This window comes from Mustela nivalis, assembly GCF_964662115.1.
Source record: "Mustela nivalis genome assembly, chromosome: 5".
Classification (NCBI taxonomy): Eukaryota; Metazoa; Chordata; class Mammalia; order Carnivora; family Mustelidae; genus Mustela; species Mustela nivalis.
Window position 1 is genome coordinate 58,400,496 of NC_139024.1, and position 19,412 is coordinate 58,419,907.

General features: G+C 33.5%; 2 protein-coding genes and 1 long non-coding RNA gene across 4 annotated transcripts in view; 1 reads left to right on the forward strand and 2 right to left on the reverse strand.

The window, feature by feature from the left end:
* AIG1 (androgen induced 1) overlaps positions 1-19,412 on the reverse strand; it is a 481,448-nt gene that overhangs the window by 74,104 nt on the left and 387,932 nt on the right. The gene's annotated exons all lie outside the window — the stretch shown is intronic.
* On the forward strand, positions 367-6,670 carry LOC309864902. Its single transcript, XR_014311832.1, has 2 exons — positions 367-2,078; positions 5,395-6,670. It is a non-coding gene; the product is annotated as an uncharacterized lncRNA (long non-coding RNA).
* PEX3 (peroxisomal biogenesis factor 3) overlaps positions 3,786-19,412 on the reverse strand; it is a 34,293-nt gene continuing 18,666 nt past the window's right edge. The window contains exons 5-12 of one of the 2 annotated variants that reach the window (XM_082730802.1): positions 18,139-18,263; positions 17,749-17,815; positions 17,589-17,643; positions 16,871-17,039; positions 13,769-13,839; positions 11,173-11,295; positions 7,137-7,233; positions 3,786-4,611 (exon numbers count right to left, since the gene is read on the reverse strand). In XM_082730802.1, the coding sequence (XP_082586928.1) occupies positions 4,528-4,611; positions 7,137-7,233; positions 11,173-11,295; positions 13,769-13,839; positions 16,871-17,039; positions 17,589-17,643; positions 17,749-17,815; positions 18,139-18,263 (791 nt within the window). In that variant the 3' untranslated portion in view covers positions 3,786-4,527. The remainder of the gene's footprint in view (positions 4,612-7,136; positions 7,234-11,172; positions 11,296-13,768; positions 13,840-16,870; positions 17,040-17,588; positions 17,644-17,748; positions 17,816-18,138; positions 18,264-19,412) is intronic. The other variant, XM_082730803.1, reaches the window with a different exon arrangement.

Consider the following 19,412-nt stretch of genomic DNA (forward strand, 5'->3'; position numbering starts at 1 on the left):
AGGCCTTAAGACAAACCCAATCTGCCAACACATTGGGCTCTCAGCCTTTGGAATTGTGAGAAAATAAATTACTGGGACTTAAGCCACACAGTCTCTGGTATTTTGTTATGGCAGCCTTAACAGACTAATACAGGTGATAGGTATATAATAAATGTGACCTAATACATATTTCCAATGCACATAGTAATTTTTTTTATTAAAAAAATTCTTTTTTTTCCCGTCTTGGTAATAAAACTGATATATGTTTACTCTAGGTATTTTAAAACATACAAAAATGCTCAAAACATGTTAGAAATGCTAAAGCCACTGTTTAGAATAGCACTGTTAATATTTTAGTACATAATCTTTCAGGGTTTTTGAGATAGGGTAGAGGGTATGTGGGATTGGAGGCACAGGCCAATTTTTGTAGGTGAGCTAATTTGAGCTCCAATTTAAATTAATAAATATGTTTCCTATGTTTGCCTTCAAGCAAATTGGATTTGAAAACCTAGCTGAAAATTAGGAATTCTGTTCAAATCTTGCCTAAGAATGAAGCAAAATAATGAAGTAAAAATAATATTGATTTTGATGTAAATTTAAAGAAACATGATTAGAGAACTCTCTGTCCTCAACAAAAGATGTTTAATTGGCCAGATCTTTATTTGAAGTCCTGCAGGTTCCATTTGTTACATAGTCAAATGCAGACATGTCACTGTTTCCAAAAAATGCTTCAGACAGAGAATAAAACCAAAGCACATATTTATTTCCTAAAATCATGCTATCATTGAAAACTTTTAAAAAAATTACTCACTGGTAAAGTTCCTAAAATTACCAAATTTTGAAATCATGCCAAGGTATTTATATACATAAATATATTAATGGTTCTAAATTCCAATTAATATTTTATTAGGGATTCACTTGATTAGGGATTTATATGATCCCAAACAGTATACTAAGAAAAAACAAAAAAAGGAAGTTTTGTTATTTGGTAGCTACGAGGAACCTAAATGACAAACACAGTTCAGCATTGAACCCAACTATATAAAACAAATCTGTGATATGAGGACAATAATAATGGTAAGGATAATTAAAAATCAGATCTCTCATTACCTATTTTAAGCCAATAGTTTTATCCTCCAATCAAATAATCATTTTCCCAGAGTTATTAAAAAGGTACAAAATGGCCTGATTTGAATTTCACTAACTTCTGGTTTTCCTTTAATGACTAGAGAAATATTGTAGGCAAAACAAACTGGATTATTAGACTGAATAATCTAGTTATTGATATTTTAAATATGGATACCACTGTATTAAGATTCTCTCTTTTTTATGAGTACCATATTCAAGCAACACAATTCTAAAAGGTCAGGCTATTCAACTAAATATGAATCAAGACAATAGAAGACAAGACAGATATTTTGCCTTCTGTTCATTTCAGTTTTGTAAGTGAAAAAACTCATTAGATCAAATCTTCCTACTTTCCAAGCAAATAATGGTCTTATCAAATTTTTATATATACACAGTAACAAACATATTTATACAAGTTTGAAGGAGAAAAAGTAGAAGCAGTTTTAAGTAATCTCCATTCAACCAATTTACTGGGCTAATGATGCTCTCCATCTTCCTGGAAAAGCATACTGATGGTTCCTAGGGCAAGCTACATGTTTCCTGTTAATACACTTCTGTCTGGCACACCCTTCGATTTCTACTTGCTGCAATCAGTGTATGTTTACCAAGCTGAGTTGAGTTTGTTTCTATAGTAGTATTTCTTAACAATTCATGTTCACCTGGAAGCCAAGAATGTGATCTTACCTGGAAATGATGTCTTTGCAAATGTAATTAAAGTAACTGTTGAGATAAGATCATACTGTATGTAGGTGGGCCCTAAATGAGAGCATGCTTGTTAAGAGATACACAGACACACAGAGAAGGCCATGTGAAGACTGAGACAGAGACTGAAGTTTGCTGCTCTAAGACAAGAACACTTGGGCCACCAGAAGCTGGGAAAGTCAAGAAAGGATTGAAGTCTTCCCTAGAGCCTTCAGAGGGAGCATGGTCCTGCTGACACCTTGATTTTGGACTTCCAAGGAGCAGAAATGGTGAGAGGATAGATTTCTGTTGTTTTAAGTCACTCAATTAGTTATAATTTGTTACAGTGGCTCTAGGAAATGAAAAGTTATCAAACAAACTGATCATGATAGTTGAACTTTTTATCATGATTATACAAACTGTGATAATGTGAGTTTGAAGAGTTGTAGTCTCAGCAAAAACCAAGCTGAACTTTGGAAAGACTAGATAAAAATGTGTTGCTTTTTTTAGGGGAGTATGGCTGGCTGTCAAAAGAACATTTGACTCTTTATCTTGGGGTTGTGAGTTCGAGCCCCATGCTGGGTAGAGATTATTTAAAAATAAAATAAAAAAAAAAGTGTATGGCATTTAAAAAAAATTAAAGGTTTTCGTAAATTAATTGTGGGCAAAACAGTTCTAAAAGATTGGAGGAAAATATAGCAAAAATCTATAAAAATTTAGTATCCTGGGTTCCCAACTATAGCATGTAATACAATTTTGCAATTTGTACAAGAAAGATAATTGGAGGGCATCTTTAAGTAGACCCTATACTAAAGAGACCTTATACTAAAAAGACAAGACCTGGGTCCTACAATAAATAACTGACAAAGAATATTTGATTTTTAGTTAAAATATATAAAACGTTTTTTTTATAAAAAAAAGTTTTTTTTTTTTTTTTTTAAAGATTTTATTTTTCTGAGAGAGAGAATGTGTGCGCATGAGTAGGGAGAGGTGCAGAGGGGGAAGCAGACTCTCCACTGAACCGAGAGCCTGATGTAGGGATCTGTCTGACCTGAGCCAAAGGCACACGCTTAAACAACTGAACAAATCAGCCATCCCTAAGAATGAGTTTTTGGTGCACGATACCCTGCTTTAAGTGACCTTTTGGATCAACCAAACAACTAAGGGTCTCCAATAAGAGGGCTCTTACTGTACTAGTTGAAGACAAATTTAGAATGTCTAAGCCCAAATAGCTTCAAATACATGTGTTTTTTTACCTTGTCATCTCTAACTGCCACAACTCCAAAGATGTAGGACTCCAGGTAAAAATTTTCAGCTGACCAGGGTTTGATTCTTTTATAAGGCCACATCTGTTCAGTCTCAAATATTCGTTGAATGAAATCCTGGGTTAATACTGCTGGAAGAGATGCATGCCCTATTACATAATACATTAACTAATTTTCTAAAATGTAGTTTTTCAGTTACCCTATTAGAAAATAATATCACTCTATTCTGTCAAATTTTGAAGAGAAGCATTTGCTCTTCTTACCACTTTTACATCTCTTTTTTCTTTTCTTTTTTTTAAAACACTGTAGACACAGAATACCTAGTGGTTGGCTTTGGCCTTGCCTGCCTCTCCTTGGAAGAGACTTCAAAACTAATTTTGTACCTTCTACTACACTCAGCTATAATGTTATGCTTGAGGAAAATAAAGCGATGTCACTGAAAATATTCTTATATTACTGAAAATGTATCTACTATATGGATGATTCATATATTTCTCCCCTAATTACCCCTATAAATATAGAATATAGATTTAACTAGAGACAATGAAATATTTCTTTTCAGAAGGAAATGTTACTTATTTTTTCTAAACAAAAAAGTTAAAAGAAAGCATCAGTTATATTACCAGTTAAAATAAAACTTGAAAACTAGCATATTTTCCCAAAATAAGAGCAAAAAATGCTACGGGACAAATAAAATTAATGGCTCTAAGGTATTAACTCAACAAAACCACATTTTACTAAAATATTTTATTGCAATAAGATATTTACTGTCTCAAAATCAATACAAAGTTATTAAAATTATTTACATAAAAATGAATGAAACTATGTAGCTAATAATAGCTGTTGAGTAAAGAGCATCAGCACAATTTTAGCCTCTAAATCAATACCTAATTTTCTAGGAATTGTTAACAATAGTAAAAAAAAAAAAATATTACTGATCACGGTTGTTAAATTCACTGATTTCCATAAAAAGAAAAGTGCTTCATCAGGTTTATTAACAATAAATAATTTATACCTTTGAAGAGTAACTGAAGAAAAGTCTGATTCCCTCATCTATACTTCAGTCCACTGAACTTTATTTGTTAAGAAGTACATTTTTTTCTAAACTTCACACTTATTTCTCAAACATATTTTTTTCTCAGTATTAATGTCAATGTATATTACATTTCATATAATAGTAAAAAAGTATCTACACTAGTTTTTAGTCAGTTTGGAATTAATAGCCACGGTGTAACAAATATTTGCACTGTGTACACTCAGATATACCCACAAAAACTAGTCTGTTGGTGACCTGACTTTAAAAAAATATATTAAGATGCCAAATAAAACTATTTTATTATGAAATGAAGACTTTAAGAATATATTTTTATTAGGCATTTTGGTAACAAATCATTACCCTATATGTAGTTGATTTATTCAGTGTATTTTTAAAAGTAAATGAATTCCATTGTAGTTTTTCTGGAAGCAAAAGAAATCACTTCTCCAGTTGCTGGGGAGTACTAAAAGCTTCATACACATTAGCAGCAAAATCTTTCACTTGCTCCATCATCAATAGATCCTAGCAAAATAAGAGTAAAACATTACAATTTGTAAGAAGTATAGATCATTTGAATCCATATCTGCAATTTGAGCAATAAATTTAGCTCTAAGTTTTATGGCACTAAGGCCAAAAAGAAAATCATTTAAAGAAGGGAATACTTTTTCTTATAATAAAATCTACGAGATACTTATTGTTTAGGTTCTTATGTGAATGATGATATGATAAGTACTCAAGTGTGACTTTGAGAAGATGACCCCAAACAGTCTACAAATGGAATTTTATGTGTGCCAAGGGCTAGATACAAATCTAAAGGTACTTTTGCTAGAAGCTGATGTAACATGGATGTGAGATATATTACTTTTTTAGAAGAGTATTTATTTTTTTAGAAGATCTAACATAGAATACATGTAGCATGTGATATATTATTGCATATATGTACATAAACTGCACATAGACACTTTAGAAGGATTCTTAAGAAATTTGAAAATGTAAGAATAAGAAAAAATTACATTTTTATTTTCATTAACCTTTAACTAAAACCTAGTATCTTTCAGTTATGAAATTGCCAACCAACTATGATAGTATTAGCATGGCCTATGACTTTGTCTTCAATAGAAATCAGACATTTTCATGTACGATAGTTGTGGAAGTTGGATGAACTGCTGTTATAGCTTGTTATTTAATGCATGAACAAAAAAAGCAATACTGCTTCTTTATAAATTTGATTTTAAAAAGCATCTTGAAAACTGTTTATAATTGGTTTTCTTTAAAACCCATGTATTTTGTAATACACATTTATAGATATTTTTCAGAGAAGGGGCCTGTAGGCTTCACCGGATTGTGAAAAGATCCATGACAAAGAAGCATGGGAGTGCCCTGGTGAACATCAGAGAAACAGTAAGTGAAACGGTCCTTTGTGTTCTCTCTTAAGCATCAGAAAACCCAAGTGATCTGTACACAAGTCTTGATCTCAATAAATTCATGATTCAATTCTCTGAAGGCAATGTGGCATTTTAACTCATAGAAATTATGGTTAAAAGAACAGGTGGGAGTCTTGTCAAGCAATCGTGTAGTATATTAGTTTAATCTACCTTCAGTCACACTCAAAAACTTTAAACAATATCAATATTAGATTGAAATCTTTTGTTTTCATTATAAATTATTCAGATTTTAATTAATGTAGTGTATGAATTACTTAAGGATTGAAGCTGGTAGTGGTATATTATGTATGCCTGGTTGTATTTATCAGTCGTTACTAAGACCAACAGCCTACTGACGAAACTAGAGACTTTTATGAAAGTGGAGAAAGGTAAAGTGAAGGTTTAAATTCCAGAAGTTACAACCTTTTTCCTCTCACTGATACTAAAAATTTAAACTAAGTTTTTGATTTAAAAAATTGAGCTGAAATTAAACTTCAAGTGAAAGGAGATCAGTCTCCTTCACTCATCCTTCTGCAGTCTGAACATCTGTCACGGCTGAGAAAGATGACACAAAAGACTGAAGAGAACAGTGAGGGAAAATAAGCATGTGAAGGACAAACTGATGAAACTATACACAAAAAGGAAGAAACACAATCTGTGGTCTCAGTGCTTTTCAACATTCCCAAGTGGATAGTACAAGGAATATAGTCTGACTTGTCTGAGACACAGGTTACTGAGAAGTTGCCACCCTGACACTTCAGCCTTAGCGTCTCCTCACTGTCCATTATTGCAGTAGTTTGGAATTGAGGTGTATTACAAACAAGTTTTACTTTTTTTTTCCTTTTAAGTAGTTCCACACCTCGTGTGGAGCCCAGCATGGGACTTGAACTCATGACCTGAGCTGAGATCATGAGTTGGAGGCTTAACTGACTGAGCTACCCAGGCACCCTGCAAACAAGTTTTTACTTCTAATACAAGTTTTAGTCTTTTAAACCAAGTTTTCTAACCAAGTTTGCAAGTGACTCAGAAAAACAAAAACAAAAACAAAAACCCAACAAAAAACTACATAGATTCAGAGTTACTATTTCAATAATAGTAGTCTTAATGCATTCCAAAATGCTTTTTGGAAAGGGTGGAGTTATGGAGTTTCTAAGAAAGGACACAGTACTGTCTTATGCCGCTTTTCATGAGATTATTGGTACACTATTAACAGTCATATTTATTAAATTTAGAATGCTTTACTTCTCCACAAAAGTTTTTTAGTTTTCCTCAAAATTTGTGGAACTGGATTACTGATCTCACAGCTCAATCTTATCACCAATAGTTTAAGGCAAAATATTAACATAGTAAGTTCAACTGACCACCAGAATGTATGTAGACTAAAAATGCAGGCTAATTGCTGTTGGACCTAACATGGAGAAAGGTATTCCCAACCTCATAAATTTGCCATGATACCCTATTGCTCTCATGGGGCATTCTACCACACTCTACGTGTGATTTTAAGTTTTTGGTTTCTTTGAACATAAATATCACAGGAGAGAAATGTAATTTTATTTCAGACAAATATAACCACAACCAAAGATACAATGTTTTTTTAATAATACCCCCAAACTTTCTTCTTACCTGAACAAAATGACTAGGTGTTTCACTGCAAACTGAATGGATCTGTCCATTTACTATTGGAATTATTTTAGCTAGTGGCAAGCTGACACTGGAAAGACTGAAAAATCATCATAGTAATAATTATTTTCTGAAATTTTCTTATGGGAACTTAACATTTTAATTATAGTGCAATACAGTCACTGAAGAATACTCACAAAAACGTATTAAGAAAATAAAAATCACACATAATTCTACCCCCAGAAATAACTGTAACTGACATCATGGTTAGTTTCTTCCAGTAATTTTTATACATATCTATGCTTTTTTGTGTTTTTTAAACACAAGACTATAACCTCCCCAGCAATATTGTTTTGTATTTTTGTTATGTCATGAACATTTTTCCATCTCACTAAAAGTTCTTCTAAAGTTTTTATCTAGTTTTTTTTTTTTAAAGATTTTATTTATTTATTTGACAGAGAGAAACCACAAGTAGATGGAAAGGCAGGCAGAGAGAGAGAGGGAAGCAGGCTCCCCACTGAGCAGAGAACACGACGTGGGGCTGGATCCCAGGACCCTGAGATCATGACCTGAGCCGAAGGCAGCGGCTTAACCCACTGAGCCACCCAGGCGCCCCTTTTATCTAGTTTTTAATGATTATAAAGCTAATTCATCCTCTAGCTGTGACAATTTAGATCTAGCTCCTTGGAGTTGGGTGTTTAAGTTTTTGCCTCATTTTCCTTAAATAGTTTCTTGTATTAACACAGAATTACTGGGTCAAAGGATATGATTATTTATTTGTTTGAGAGAGAGCAGAAATTGGGGGAGAGACAGAAGGAGAGAGAGTTCAAGCAGCCTTCCACTGAGGGCAAAGCATGAGGTGGGGCTTGGTCTCAGGATCCTGAGATCACTACCTGAGCCCAAATCAAGAGTTGGACGTTTAACTGACTCAGCCACCCAGATGCCTCAATTGTATGAATATTTTTAAGGTTTATAATGTATATTGAAAGATGTCCACTGCTGCAGCAGTGTGTGAGAAAACCTGCTCCATTATGCCTCTTTCTACATCAACCATGAGTTTTTAAAAAAATCTTGATAAAGAAGTCTTGATATGTCTGATAGATCAAAACAGTATCTTACAGTTTTAGTCTGTGTTTCTCTCAATTACCAGCAATGTTGAATGTTTCTCCTCCCTACTCCAGTGAACTACACCATTATCTATCTGGCTATGTAAGAGGAGACTTAGGCACTTCTCTATCCTGACTATATCAAATCCCTCCACAATTCTAAATATTACCTAAGTGGGTCTACCTCTCCCTATGGCCAAACCTAATCCAGGCTAAGCAGTTTCTCTTGTCTGGACTATAGCAGTGACCTTCTAACTTGTAAGTGCTTAACAATCATTTTTTTGGTGAATAAATGAATGTGTGATTACGGATGACACAGTGACTGTTAAATGATGAAACAATTTGTAAACAATGATGAAATAATTTTTGCGTGTGGGTTACAGATGTAGCTTTATTACATTAAATGAAACATTTCATATATTTATACCTGAGGCTACATTAGAAATTTCCTTTTAAACATCATGAAAATGCTGAAGCTATGTTGTCTAACCAGTATGCTATGCTGAGATTTGAGGCAATGTATAAAAAGAAAAAGCAGTGTAGAGATTTATGTGTTCCTGAGAAAATTACACATTGTTGTCCTTTATGATAGCATTTTCCAAAATCTGTCATGTCTTTACCTGCTTGATATCTCTCTTTGTACATTAATTTTTCTTCAATAGAAACTGAAGACACCACTATCGTACAGAAAATCAACTCTCACTGTATTATCCCAGTACTTAGTAAAGGGCCTGACGCACAGTATGTGCTCAATATGTACTTGCTGAATCAATTAATAGAAGTTGTTAATAGAAGTCTTCATTCATCCACTGCTATATCCCACCCCGATTCTCCTTTCCTACTTCCTTCTCCACAGAGCAATCCAAGTGATCCTACAATGTAAATTTCATCATGTAACTCTCCTGCCACTTCCCTTGTGGTTTCCCCAGGACTCTCAAGATGACAACCATAATCTGTATGTGCTCAGTTCTCCAACTTGATCTCACAATTCCCCTTTTCCTATTCACCTGTTTATTTTTTTTATTGTTTAAACCTCCAGGCTTTTTTGGCTATGTGTATGGTACAAAAGGGTCTAAATTTATTATTATTTTACATTAGTCATTGTAAAATGACTAACTGTCTTACTGTTTACTAAATAATACATCTCTTCCTCACCTCATCATATACTAATTTCCTGTATATTTTAGAACCTGTTTCTGGATTTTACATACTATTCTATTGGTTTATCTATTATGAATAACATATTATTCTAATAATTTCACCTTATATGTTTTATAAGGAAAGTATATTTGTTGCTTACTTTTTCAATAATTTTTTGAATATTATATATTACGTGCATATGTTAAATGTATATAGTATTATGGGAATATATACATATTAATACACAGACACACACACACACACACACACACACACAATTTGATCTTGTATTAGTTAGCATCACTTTTCAGTTGATTTTCTTAAAGGTTCTAGACTATTTTGTCTCTTTGACAATAACTGAAAATCTATTTTCTTGACTTACAGTGATGGCTAGAACTTTCACTACATTTTAAATAAAAGGAATAACATAAGGCATAATGGAAATATTTCTAGTATTGAATTATGGAGTATTAAGTTGATTACTGATACAGAAGAGAAAAAACTTAAGACAGATATCTACTGAATACCTAGTGTGTGTAAGGAAATATGCAAGGGCATTAGATAATCTCTGACTTTGAGAGAAGCGTTAAAATATAACTGAGGAAACATGATTTGAAGTGAAAAATGTAGGTTGTATGGGAAAGTAAAATATGGAAAACTGTAGGAGTTTAAACTACTGGCTGATGTGGTTATAACAAAATTTTTGTAATTCTTTAGGGTATAAGGTCAAGTATTTGTATTAAAACAACGATTATAATTCTTTATCCCTACTCAGGAAATAACTAACACCTTGCTAGGCAGAGATTACAGTGAAGTTTTATTAATTGGAACAACCTGATTTAGGGAGTATACAGGGGCTGAAATTTATTTTTGTATAACTTAAATCTAAAAACAATTTAGGGTGATATTTAAATTGTTAAAGAAAATAAATGTTATTGCTCTAAGTATTCCAAATCCTCAATGTTAATTGCGAATTATTCTTTTTTATATAATAAAGAAGGGTTCCAGAGAACTGAGTAAATAATTTCTTACCCTATATATTTACGAATTAAATTGGACATTACACATACATACTGCATATCACTTACTGTTTCTTTTCATTTTAATGGACTAGTTTATAGTCAGTTAACATTGGTTTAGTACCTATTGTTTTCTGAGTTTAACATAAAAATCTACAAAATAGGTTATTAAAGAGTATAAATTCTGCTAGAACACCCAAAATATTCATGCCAAAATAAGAATGTAATAAAATCATATGATACATTTTAGCAATATGACTATATGACTTAGAAATAATTGTGATTAAAATTACTAACAATTGCACTAACTAAATACTCCCAATCCTACAATAAGAGCTAAAAATGAATATATTATGTAGTTGTATAAGTAAGAAATAATTCATCAAATGGGAATTTATAACAAGACTGCTTGGTTATTTTAATGTCCAAACTATTGAATTATGTGGGCCAATTATGGTTTATAGTAATTAAATACATTTTCAGTTTTATATTCTAAAGAGTTAAAAAAAAAACCCAATCCCACAAACTGGAACTGGAAGTGGAACTTGGCTTACAGAAAGGTAGTTTCACTATTTATTTCCATATAGTGGCAAAATTTGGGGAAGAAATGAAATTTTTAATATTGAATCCACAAGGGGCTTCTACAGAGTCATTGGTTTAAGGGAGTTTAATTTGTTGACAAATGATCAATCAAATTTGGAACAAAAAAACCACATCCAAAGCACTCTTTTATTAGAGTATTCATTAGACACATAACATTTTTTGTCATCTTACCTACTCATGGAGTTGCTATGTTGAAGGTCCTGTTCAGTAGGTCGAAAGAACTCAGCCATATTGTCTAGCAGTCTGCTAAAACCTCGGTTTAAACATGTATTCAAAACTGTACTAAAATCTGGACTATACAAAATAAGAAGGATAAATTGCTTTTTAGATTCTCAATGGAAAAGGAAATAAATTCAGTAACTATGTTGTTATATTTGACAGCCACCAATATTTCTACTTACAAACTACTTTTTATAGCCTAAAACACTGTAAGATTATATCAAGGAACTAATCTTAAACAATGAAGCATAAAAAGTGAGCTTATTATTTAGCACAACACAATGATTTTTTGAGTTTTTTTTAATATCATCCAGCATTTTGTACAATGAGTTTTCAAAAATATCAAAAACAGTATTACTTCTCTCCAAAGAACATTGTTTTAAAAAAGATTTTATTTATTTGACAGGAAAAGAGAGAACATGAGCAGGGGGAAGGGTAGGCAGAGGGAGAAGGATAAGCAGACTCCCCACTCAGCAGAGAGTCTAATGTCAAGAGGCTTGATCCCAGGAACCTGAGAGCAGGACCAGAGCTGAAGGTAGATGCTTAACTGACCGAGCCACCCAGGCACCCCTCTTTAGGAAATTCTTGAAGAGGAATCATCTTATAGTCACAGATATTGGTTTACTTTACATACTGTGTCATGACATCCCAGTGAGACAGAAAATTTTATTATCATGTACAGATGAGAAAATGGATACTTAAGAGATGAGGAAATTTGTCCAAAGGTATGTAATTAGTAAATGGGAGAGCTAGAATTTGAACCCAGGCTTTTTTGATCTTAAAGTTCAAGCTCTTTTGTTACATTATGTAAGTATCTCACAAAACCTCTTTTTTTTTTAAAAAAGTATGTTCCATGCCAAGCTTGGAGCCCAGTCTGGGGACTGAATTTACAACCTTGAGATTGTCTATCCAAACAGGACAGCTAAAGAGTCAAGATCAAGAGTTGGATGCTTAACTTACTGAGCTCCCATGAGCCCTAAAACCTCTTTGATATAAAGAATAATATATATGTGTTATAAAGTTAGAAATACCTAGTTGAACAGATTAATTTGATTTTTGACATCTAGAAATCTCAAGTGCATGGGAGTGTTGGGCAAGGGGCTATACATTTGGGAATTATTAGCATACAGATAGTTGTTAAAGCAATGGGGGAATATGAAATTACTTGGGACAGCTGAGGATGAAATAAGAACAAATACCTTAGAAAACTAATGTTTGTAAGAAAGAAGGATAAAGAGGAAACTAAGAAGAAATAATCTGAGAACGTGGAGAGAAATTAGGAGATTACGGTCATGGAAGCCACTTGAGAATAGAATTTTAAGAAAGGCTTGATCAACAGCATTAATTATCAGAGAATGGCCAAGTAAGACGAACATTTTTGGCTGGATTTGGCAAGAGATCAATGATGACCTTTTCTAGAAGAATTCTGTCGAGTGATTTGGTGGAAACTGGAATAAGAAATTATGTGGAAATGGCTATTGTAGAAAATCAAGAGACTAGAACTTGATGAATCATACAGTAGATTCAGTAGCTGAGTTAAACTTCAAATTTGCTGATTTTTGTCATGATCAAGAAAATATAAGTGGAGACTATAATTCCTCTGAAAATAAAACTAGAGAAAATGGTTCTAAATTATCTTGAGGATAAAAGAAACTTTGATATATTAACCACTTAAGACTGGTACTACTACTCAGATTCTACAATGATAAAATCACCTCAAAGAGTTTAAGTGGCTCAGCCAATGCTGAACAGCTGATGAACAGGAAAGCCAAAACTGAATCTAGGTCTTCCAGTCTTCCACTGCATAGTCTGATGCTTTCTCCATTTTTAACACTCTGGTTGTCTTCTGGGTGACTTAAAACAGTAATAGTCAATTTGGGGAAGATGTGAAATTTTTATCTCTCAAAGTTTTAGGGACATTATAGTCTATCCTGAGAGGATTAGAGGATTAGGGGGAGTATTCTCAAAACTTGAGTGTGTGTGTATGTGTGTGTGTGTGTGTGTGTGTAGGGGGGGAGTGTACACACATTGCATATGTGTGCGTGTGGTATATATGAGGACTACCTGGAGCTGGCTGTCTCTGGCTTGAAAGTGCACTTCTCCCCAACTCCTCAAGTCAGTATCAAGTGATTTCAAGTTGGTAGTCAGAACTGCTGCCGCTACAATTTCAGTTTCTGGTTTGTTTGTTTGTTTTAAAGAGCTAGTTGTTAAACATTTACTAATACACTGAGTATATCAGAATCACCCCTGAGAGCTTTTCTCAAAATATAAATGCTTACTATCTTCGAGTCCCTCAACTAGTATTTCAGAATCTCTATGCTAAGGAAGTAGCTTGAGGAAGGCATGGACATCTTGATAAAAATCTGTTTCTCTCATCACCTTAATAAAAGAAACATTAGATAGGAAATGCTACCTGAAGACAGGGAATAGATTCAAAATGTAATTTTAACAAGATACTACATTGCATATGTCGTTTAAGAAAAGCTAAAAACAGTCATAAGTACATTCTAAATAGAAACACATTTTCTGTTACATGCAGTATACGTACCTTTCCAACATGTCTCTAGTTTCATTGAGTAGTTTAATAGTGGTAACATCTCTAGGAGAAAGCCCGCAGGCCTGTGAAATTAAAATGCTATACTTTAGGGTTTCAAATATTAGCACAAAGTTATGACAAAACTAATCATATTAAAAACCCCAAGAGTTCAGGAAATCTACAAGTCTATGTTTTATTAAAAATCAAGAAATGAGTTTTTTTTTTTTTTAAAGATTTTATTTATTTATTTGACAGAGAGAGATCACAAGTAGGCAGAGAGGCAGGCAGAGAGAGAGAGAGAGGAGGAAGCAGGCTCCCTGCTGAGCAGAGAGCCCGATGCGGGACTCGATCCCGGGACCCTGAGATCATGACCTGAGCCGAAGGCAGCGGCTTAACCCACTGAGCCACCCAGGCGCCCAAGAAATGAGTTTTTTAAACTCAAGAAAACTGTAAAAGTTCTTATGTATAGGTGAGTACTATTTAAAGCACGAGTCAGAATCTTAGTTATTGCAAATAATGTTGCAATAAACATAGGAGTACATATATAAAATTAGTGTTTTTGTTTTTTTTGAGTAAATACTCAATAGTAGATTTACTGGCTCATACAATACACACACACACACATATACGTGTGTGGGAATATTACACAGCCATAAAAAAGGATGAGAAGATACCGTTTAAGACAACATAGATGGACATAGAGGGTATTGTGCTAAGTGAAGTAAGAAAAAAAAATACAATATGGTATCACTCATATGTGGAACACAAAGAAATGAATGAAACAAGCAGCAGAATATGACCTACAAATATAGAGAACAAACTGATGGTTGCAGAGGGGAGGGTTGTGAGGGGCTGGGCAAAACGGGTGAAGGGAGTGGGAGATAAAGGCTTCTAGTCATGGAATAAGTAAGTCATGAGAATAAAAAGCACACCATCAGGAATATAATCAATAATATTATAACAGAGATGTATGGGGACAGATAGAAATTATACTTGTGGTACAGCATAATGTATAGGTTTATGGGATCACTATTTTTTTTTTTTTTAAAGATTTTTATTTATTTGACAGAGATCACAAGTATGCAGAGAGGCAGGCAGAGAGAGAGAGAGAGGAGGAAGCAGGCTTCCTGCTGAGCAGAGAATCCGATGTGGGGCTGGGATCACTATTTGTACCTATGAAACTAACGTAACATTGTGTGTCAACTATACTAAAAAAATGAGTCAAAGTAAAATTATACTTTGTAAGATCCTTGTTTATTTGGCCTCTCTCAAGCACATTTCTAGAATACATTTACAAAGAAAAAAAGAGTACTTTGAGGTTCCAGAGGCCTGGGATTTTTTCTTTTTAATTGGTAAGACACTTTATCAAAATCTCCATGTCTTTTTTCATCATGTCTAGTCTCGTCTGGGGCTGTGTGTGTCCTTTCAGTCTAAAGTTTCAGGGTTTAATTCAGTACAGGTAAGATTGGGTCTGTCATTCCTTTCTTCACCTGTTCTTTGAACCATTTTCTTTTTTAGTTCCACTGTTGAATTTTACACTTGATCTTAGCCAAAAGGCCGAGAAGCGATCCACTGTTGAATTTTAAAATTTGGAAACTGTTTTATCATTCCAGAGTTTTTTTTTTTTTTAATATTGCATCTTCTTGAGAAGAATTTATAAGTTTTCTCCTTTTTCTTTCATTAATTCTGTTTCATCTATTTGCTTATTCAGTTTCTCTGGCCTAGTCATGAAGGCAAGGTCTCTGGACACCCAAACAGGACTATCTTTGGGGGTGGAAAAACAGCTGGCATTGAAAACCATGGTAGTCTTTGTTCTAATGGGGCCTCTAGGACAAGGTATAGCTTAGAAGCCTCTTGGGTTTAAGGTTTCTCCAGTTGTCAAGTGAGATATTCTTAACTGTAAAGAATGGTATAACCTGCTTACATAGGAAAAAACCCCAATATTTTAAAATGAGATATATAACCTGCAATCTTTGACATTTTTCTTCTTTTTTTAATTGTAACTTTATTTATTTATCTCTACACCCAAGATGGGGCTCAACCTCATGACCTGAGATCAAGAGCTGCATGTTCCACTGACTGAGCCAGACAGGTGCTCCAACATTTTTCTTATTCTTAATCAATGAATAAATCACAACTGCCCAGGACACACCTGCATGGAGCAATACCATAGTTGATAACTGTTAGATCAGGCTTTATTTGTTTCTCAAGTGGATGACTAAAATTTCCTTTAGTCCATTTTGATATTGCCTTCATTGATTTATTTAAAAAGCAGATTGTGTAATTGTGGTATCGGTCTATAAATTGAAGTTCATTGGTCTATAAATTGAAGATCTTGATCATGATCTTGTCCCAGCTATCAGCTCTATCTTCTGCTATTTGGTCTCATATAATATAGTTTAGCCACATAAACTGAACTTTTCTCATGAGTTCCTCCAAATATAATGAAAAGGTTTTATTCATTTTTTATATGACTCATATATCACAGTGTCTTTTGCATAACTAATACTCAATAAAAATTTGCTGAAATCTAAAATTATGTTTCTAATTAGAAATCAGTCATAATTGCTGTTTGTTTTGTAAATTAATGAGGTTTTATTTAAGTTATTGGAATACAGGCCTTTTATTTAATTTTTCTTTAAAAATTTTATTTATTCTGTGAAGTGTGTAAACCTGGCGATTCACAGACCTGTACCCCTGGGGATAAAAATATATGTTTATAAAAAATAAAAAAATTAAAAAAAAAAAAGAAATAAACAATGGTGCCAGCAAAAAATAATAATAATAATAATAATTTTATTTATTTATTTGACAGAGAGAGAGAGACAGCAAGAGAGGGAACACAAGCAGGTGAAGTGGGAGAGGGAGAAGCAGGCTTCTAGCTGAGCAGGGAGCCCGATGCGGGGCTCACTGCGGGGCTCGATCCCAGGACCCTGAGATCATGACCTGAGCAGAAGGCAGATGCTTAACGACTGAGCCACCCAGGTGCCCCGGAATATAGGCCTTTTAATCACGAGTCTTTCAAGAACCTCAGAAACCTAATTTCAAGAGATAGTAAAAAATTTTTTAAAATATAGAATAACTGGTTTGGTTAAATGGTTATGAATTAATCACCTGAACTGCTAATGGAGTTTCTTCATCTGGCATCATATAATGGCATAATAAAGATTTGGATCCATCTTTATTAATCCAAGAAGAAGATTTATGCTGTTCAACTAGATTTCTTATTTCTTTTAGTTTTTGTTCCAAGTCCAAAAGAGACAAAGAATGTTTAAGAGAAACGCTAGAAACAGAGAAAAGGGAATTGGGATAAATTGAAACTATACAACACATCCTATACACACTCTTTTTTTAACAGATTGCTCTCTGAGATCCAGTCAAACCTGAAACTGCTGACTGAAATCACTAGAGTAGATTAAGAAATCAGTCATCAGTTAAGTGTCTTTATTACAGAGCCACATCAAGTCTTGCTGTAGATTTCAAAAGAAAATTTCCACTGTAATTATAGAAAGTACCAGTATAAATGGAAGATAAAAGGCTCAGAGGCAGATTTTAAAGTAGGTATTTTATGTTATGACCCAAATATTTCTGGTTTGTTTGGAAGTCAATCAATAATAAACAAACATTAAACCTGTTGCCTTAGTATCAAAAGGTTGGCACTAATGCAGAAAATGGATTCACAATGCAGTATCTCAGGGCTGTGTCTATATAAGGTTACAAAGAATTTTACAAACTACCATTTGTCAAATCACCAGCTTCACTAGAACAATTCTAATTTTTCTTTTATTCACCAGAATCAGGAAGTCAGAGAAACCAAAGCAAAATGCCTTACCTTCCTAAAATCTTCTGCACAGCTTGTTTAATGACTGTGATCAATTCTGTCAGGCCTATTATTAAAGGAAAAACAAACATAAAAGCCTTGTTCACTTTAAGTTCCTCAATAATAAATATGAACAAATTAAAATTAGTTTCCAAGTCACAAATAATCTCACCGTCTCCAAGGAGGTGTTGAATACTTGACAAATATTGCTGTTGGACATCTGGGGGAGCAAGAACTGTCTGTACAAAATAGAAACAAGGTTAAATTATCTAATATTATAGTAAATAATCTTTACTTACTATAAATATATACTATATACGTTTACTATAAAGCATAACTTGAGCTGAGACTTTTCAGGACCTGAAATGATAGAAAAAATAATATTCTTTAACCTAACAAAAAGTCTAGTTTCAAAATATGAAAAATCATGCTAGAAGTTTATAATCACATGATATATAAAGATACTTATTTTATAGAAGTCATCAGGGTAAGCAATATTCAATTAAATCCAGTTAAATCTTAATACAAAAGGGATTATATATGTTAAGTTTATGAAACTTACAGTGCCATTTTTGCCAACTGCTGCATTATCCAGGTAAATATATCCACCAATTATGTTTAACTGGACTCGCAAAAGAACCACCAGCATACAAGTACTGTATACTGCTACGATACTTCTTGTGAAACCTTCACAGAGAAAGATAACCATTTGGTACTATTATTAAAACAAACAAATAAGTAAAATCACAAACTGTCCCTATGATTATTCTTTTTTACAAGATGATTTTAAGAAATACATTTGCAATTGTTTCAAGTACAAAAATATATCAATTCAAAATAGTCATTGTCTATCTCCTTACAACTTGTTTAATGTAAATTAGGTATGATATCTTAATTGAAAAAATAACTAATAAAAGCAATAATCAATATATTGAGTAAAGAGTTATAAATTATTAGTTAGAAAGGAGAACACAAAAAAACCTGGGAAACACTGAGATTTGCAGTCTCAGAACTCTGAGCTGTTCAGGGAGCTAGCTGAGAGCTGAGAGTAGAGGGCTGAGCATGGAAGAACTCCAGTTTGCAACAGCAGGTAAAGGAGGCTGAGACCATCTAAGGGCTGGAGAAAGGTACAGATGGGGGACACCCAGAGACTAGCTTCACAGCAGCCTGGGACAAAGTGTTCAAAACAGAGGAGAAAGCAAAGGTGTTAAATGCTGCCAAGAGGTCTGGAAGGAGGAAATAGATGAGGAATAGATAGGAAGTAGATTTAGTAATACAGAAGTTACTATTGGTGTTTGTGAGATATGTTTGGGTGGAGACACAGAAGTAGGAGTCGGCATTTAGAGTGTCACAGAATGAGTGGGAGGGAAGAATGTAGAAGTCTTTGGTATTATATAAGGGGTGGCTGAAATAGAGTACTATAAAGGTTTAATTTATTTTTAAATAGGCAAAGCTAAAGCATAATTTAGTTGATAAGGATCATATGAATGGATGGGAAAATGTAGGAATGCTTAGTAGTATAAAGTACTGAGACCTGTGTGTATACTCTGTATACACTATATACTCTGCCGGTCTCCTCATGTACTCTTTCTCTCCCTCTCTCTCTCTCAAAAAAAAAAAAAAAAAGACATAATATTATAGGTATCAGTACCTAATGTAGGCATATGTGGTCTAGGACAGGTTTACATATCATAATAATAACAACAGTAATACTACCACCACCACTAATATTTCCTGAATACTTTCTAGGACCAGATATTGATCAACTTGCTTTATGAGAATTATTTAATGTGGACAACTTTATGAGGTAGAAAAGGGTCATCCACATAAAAGAGT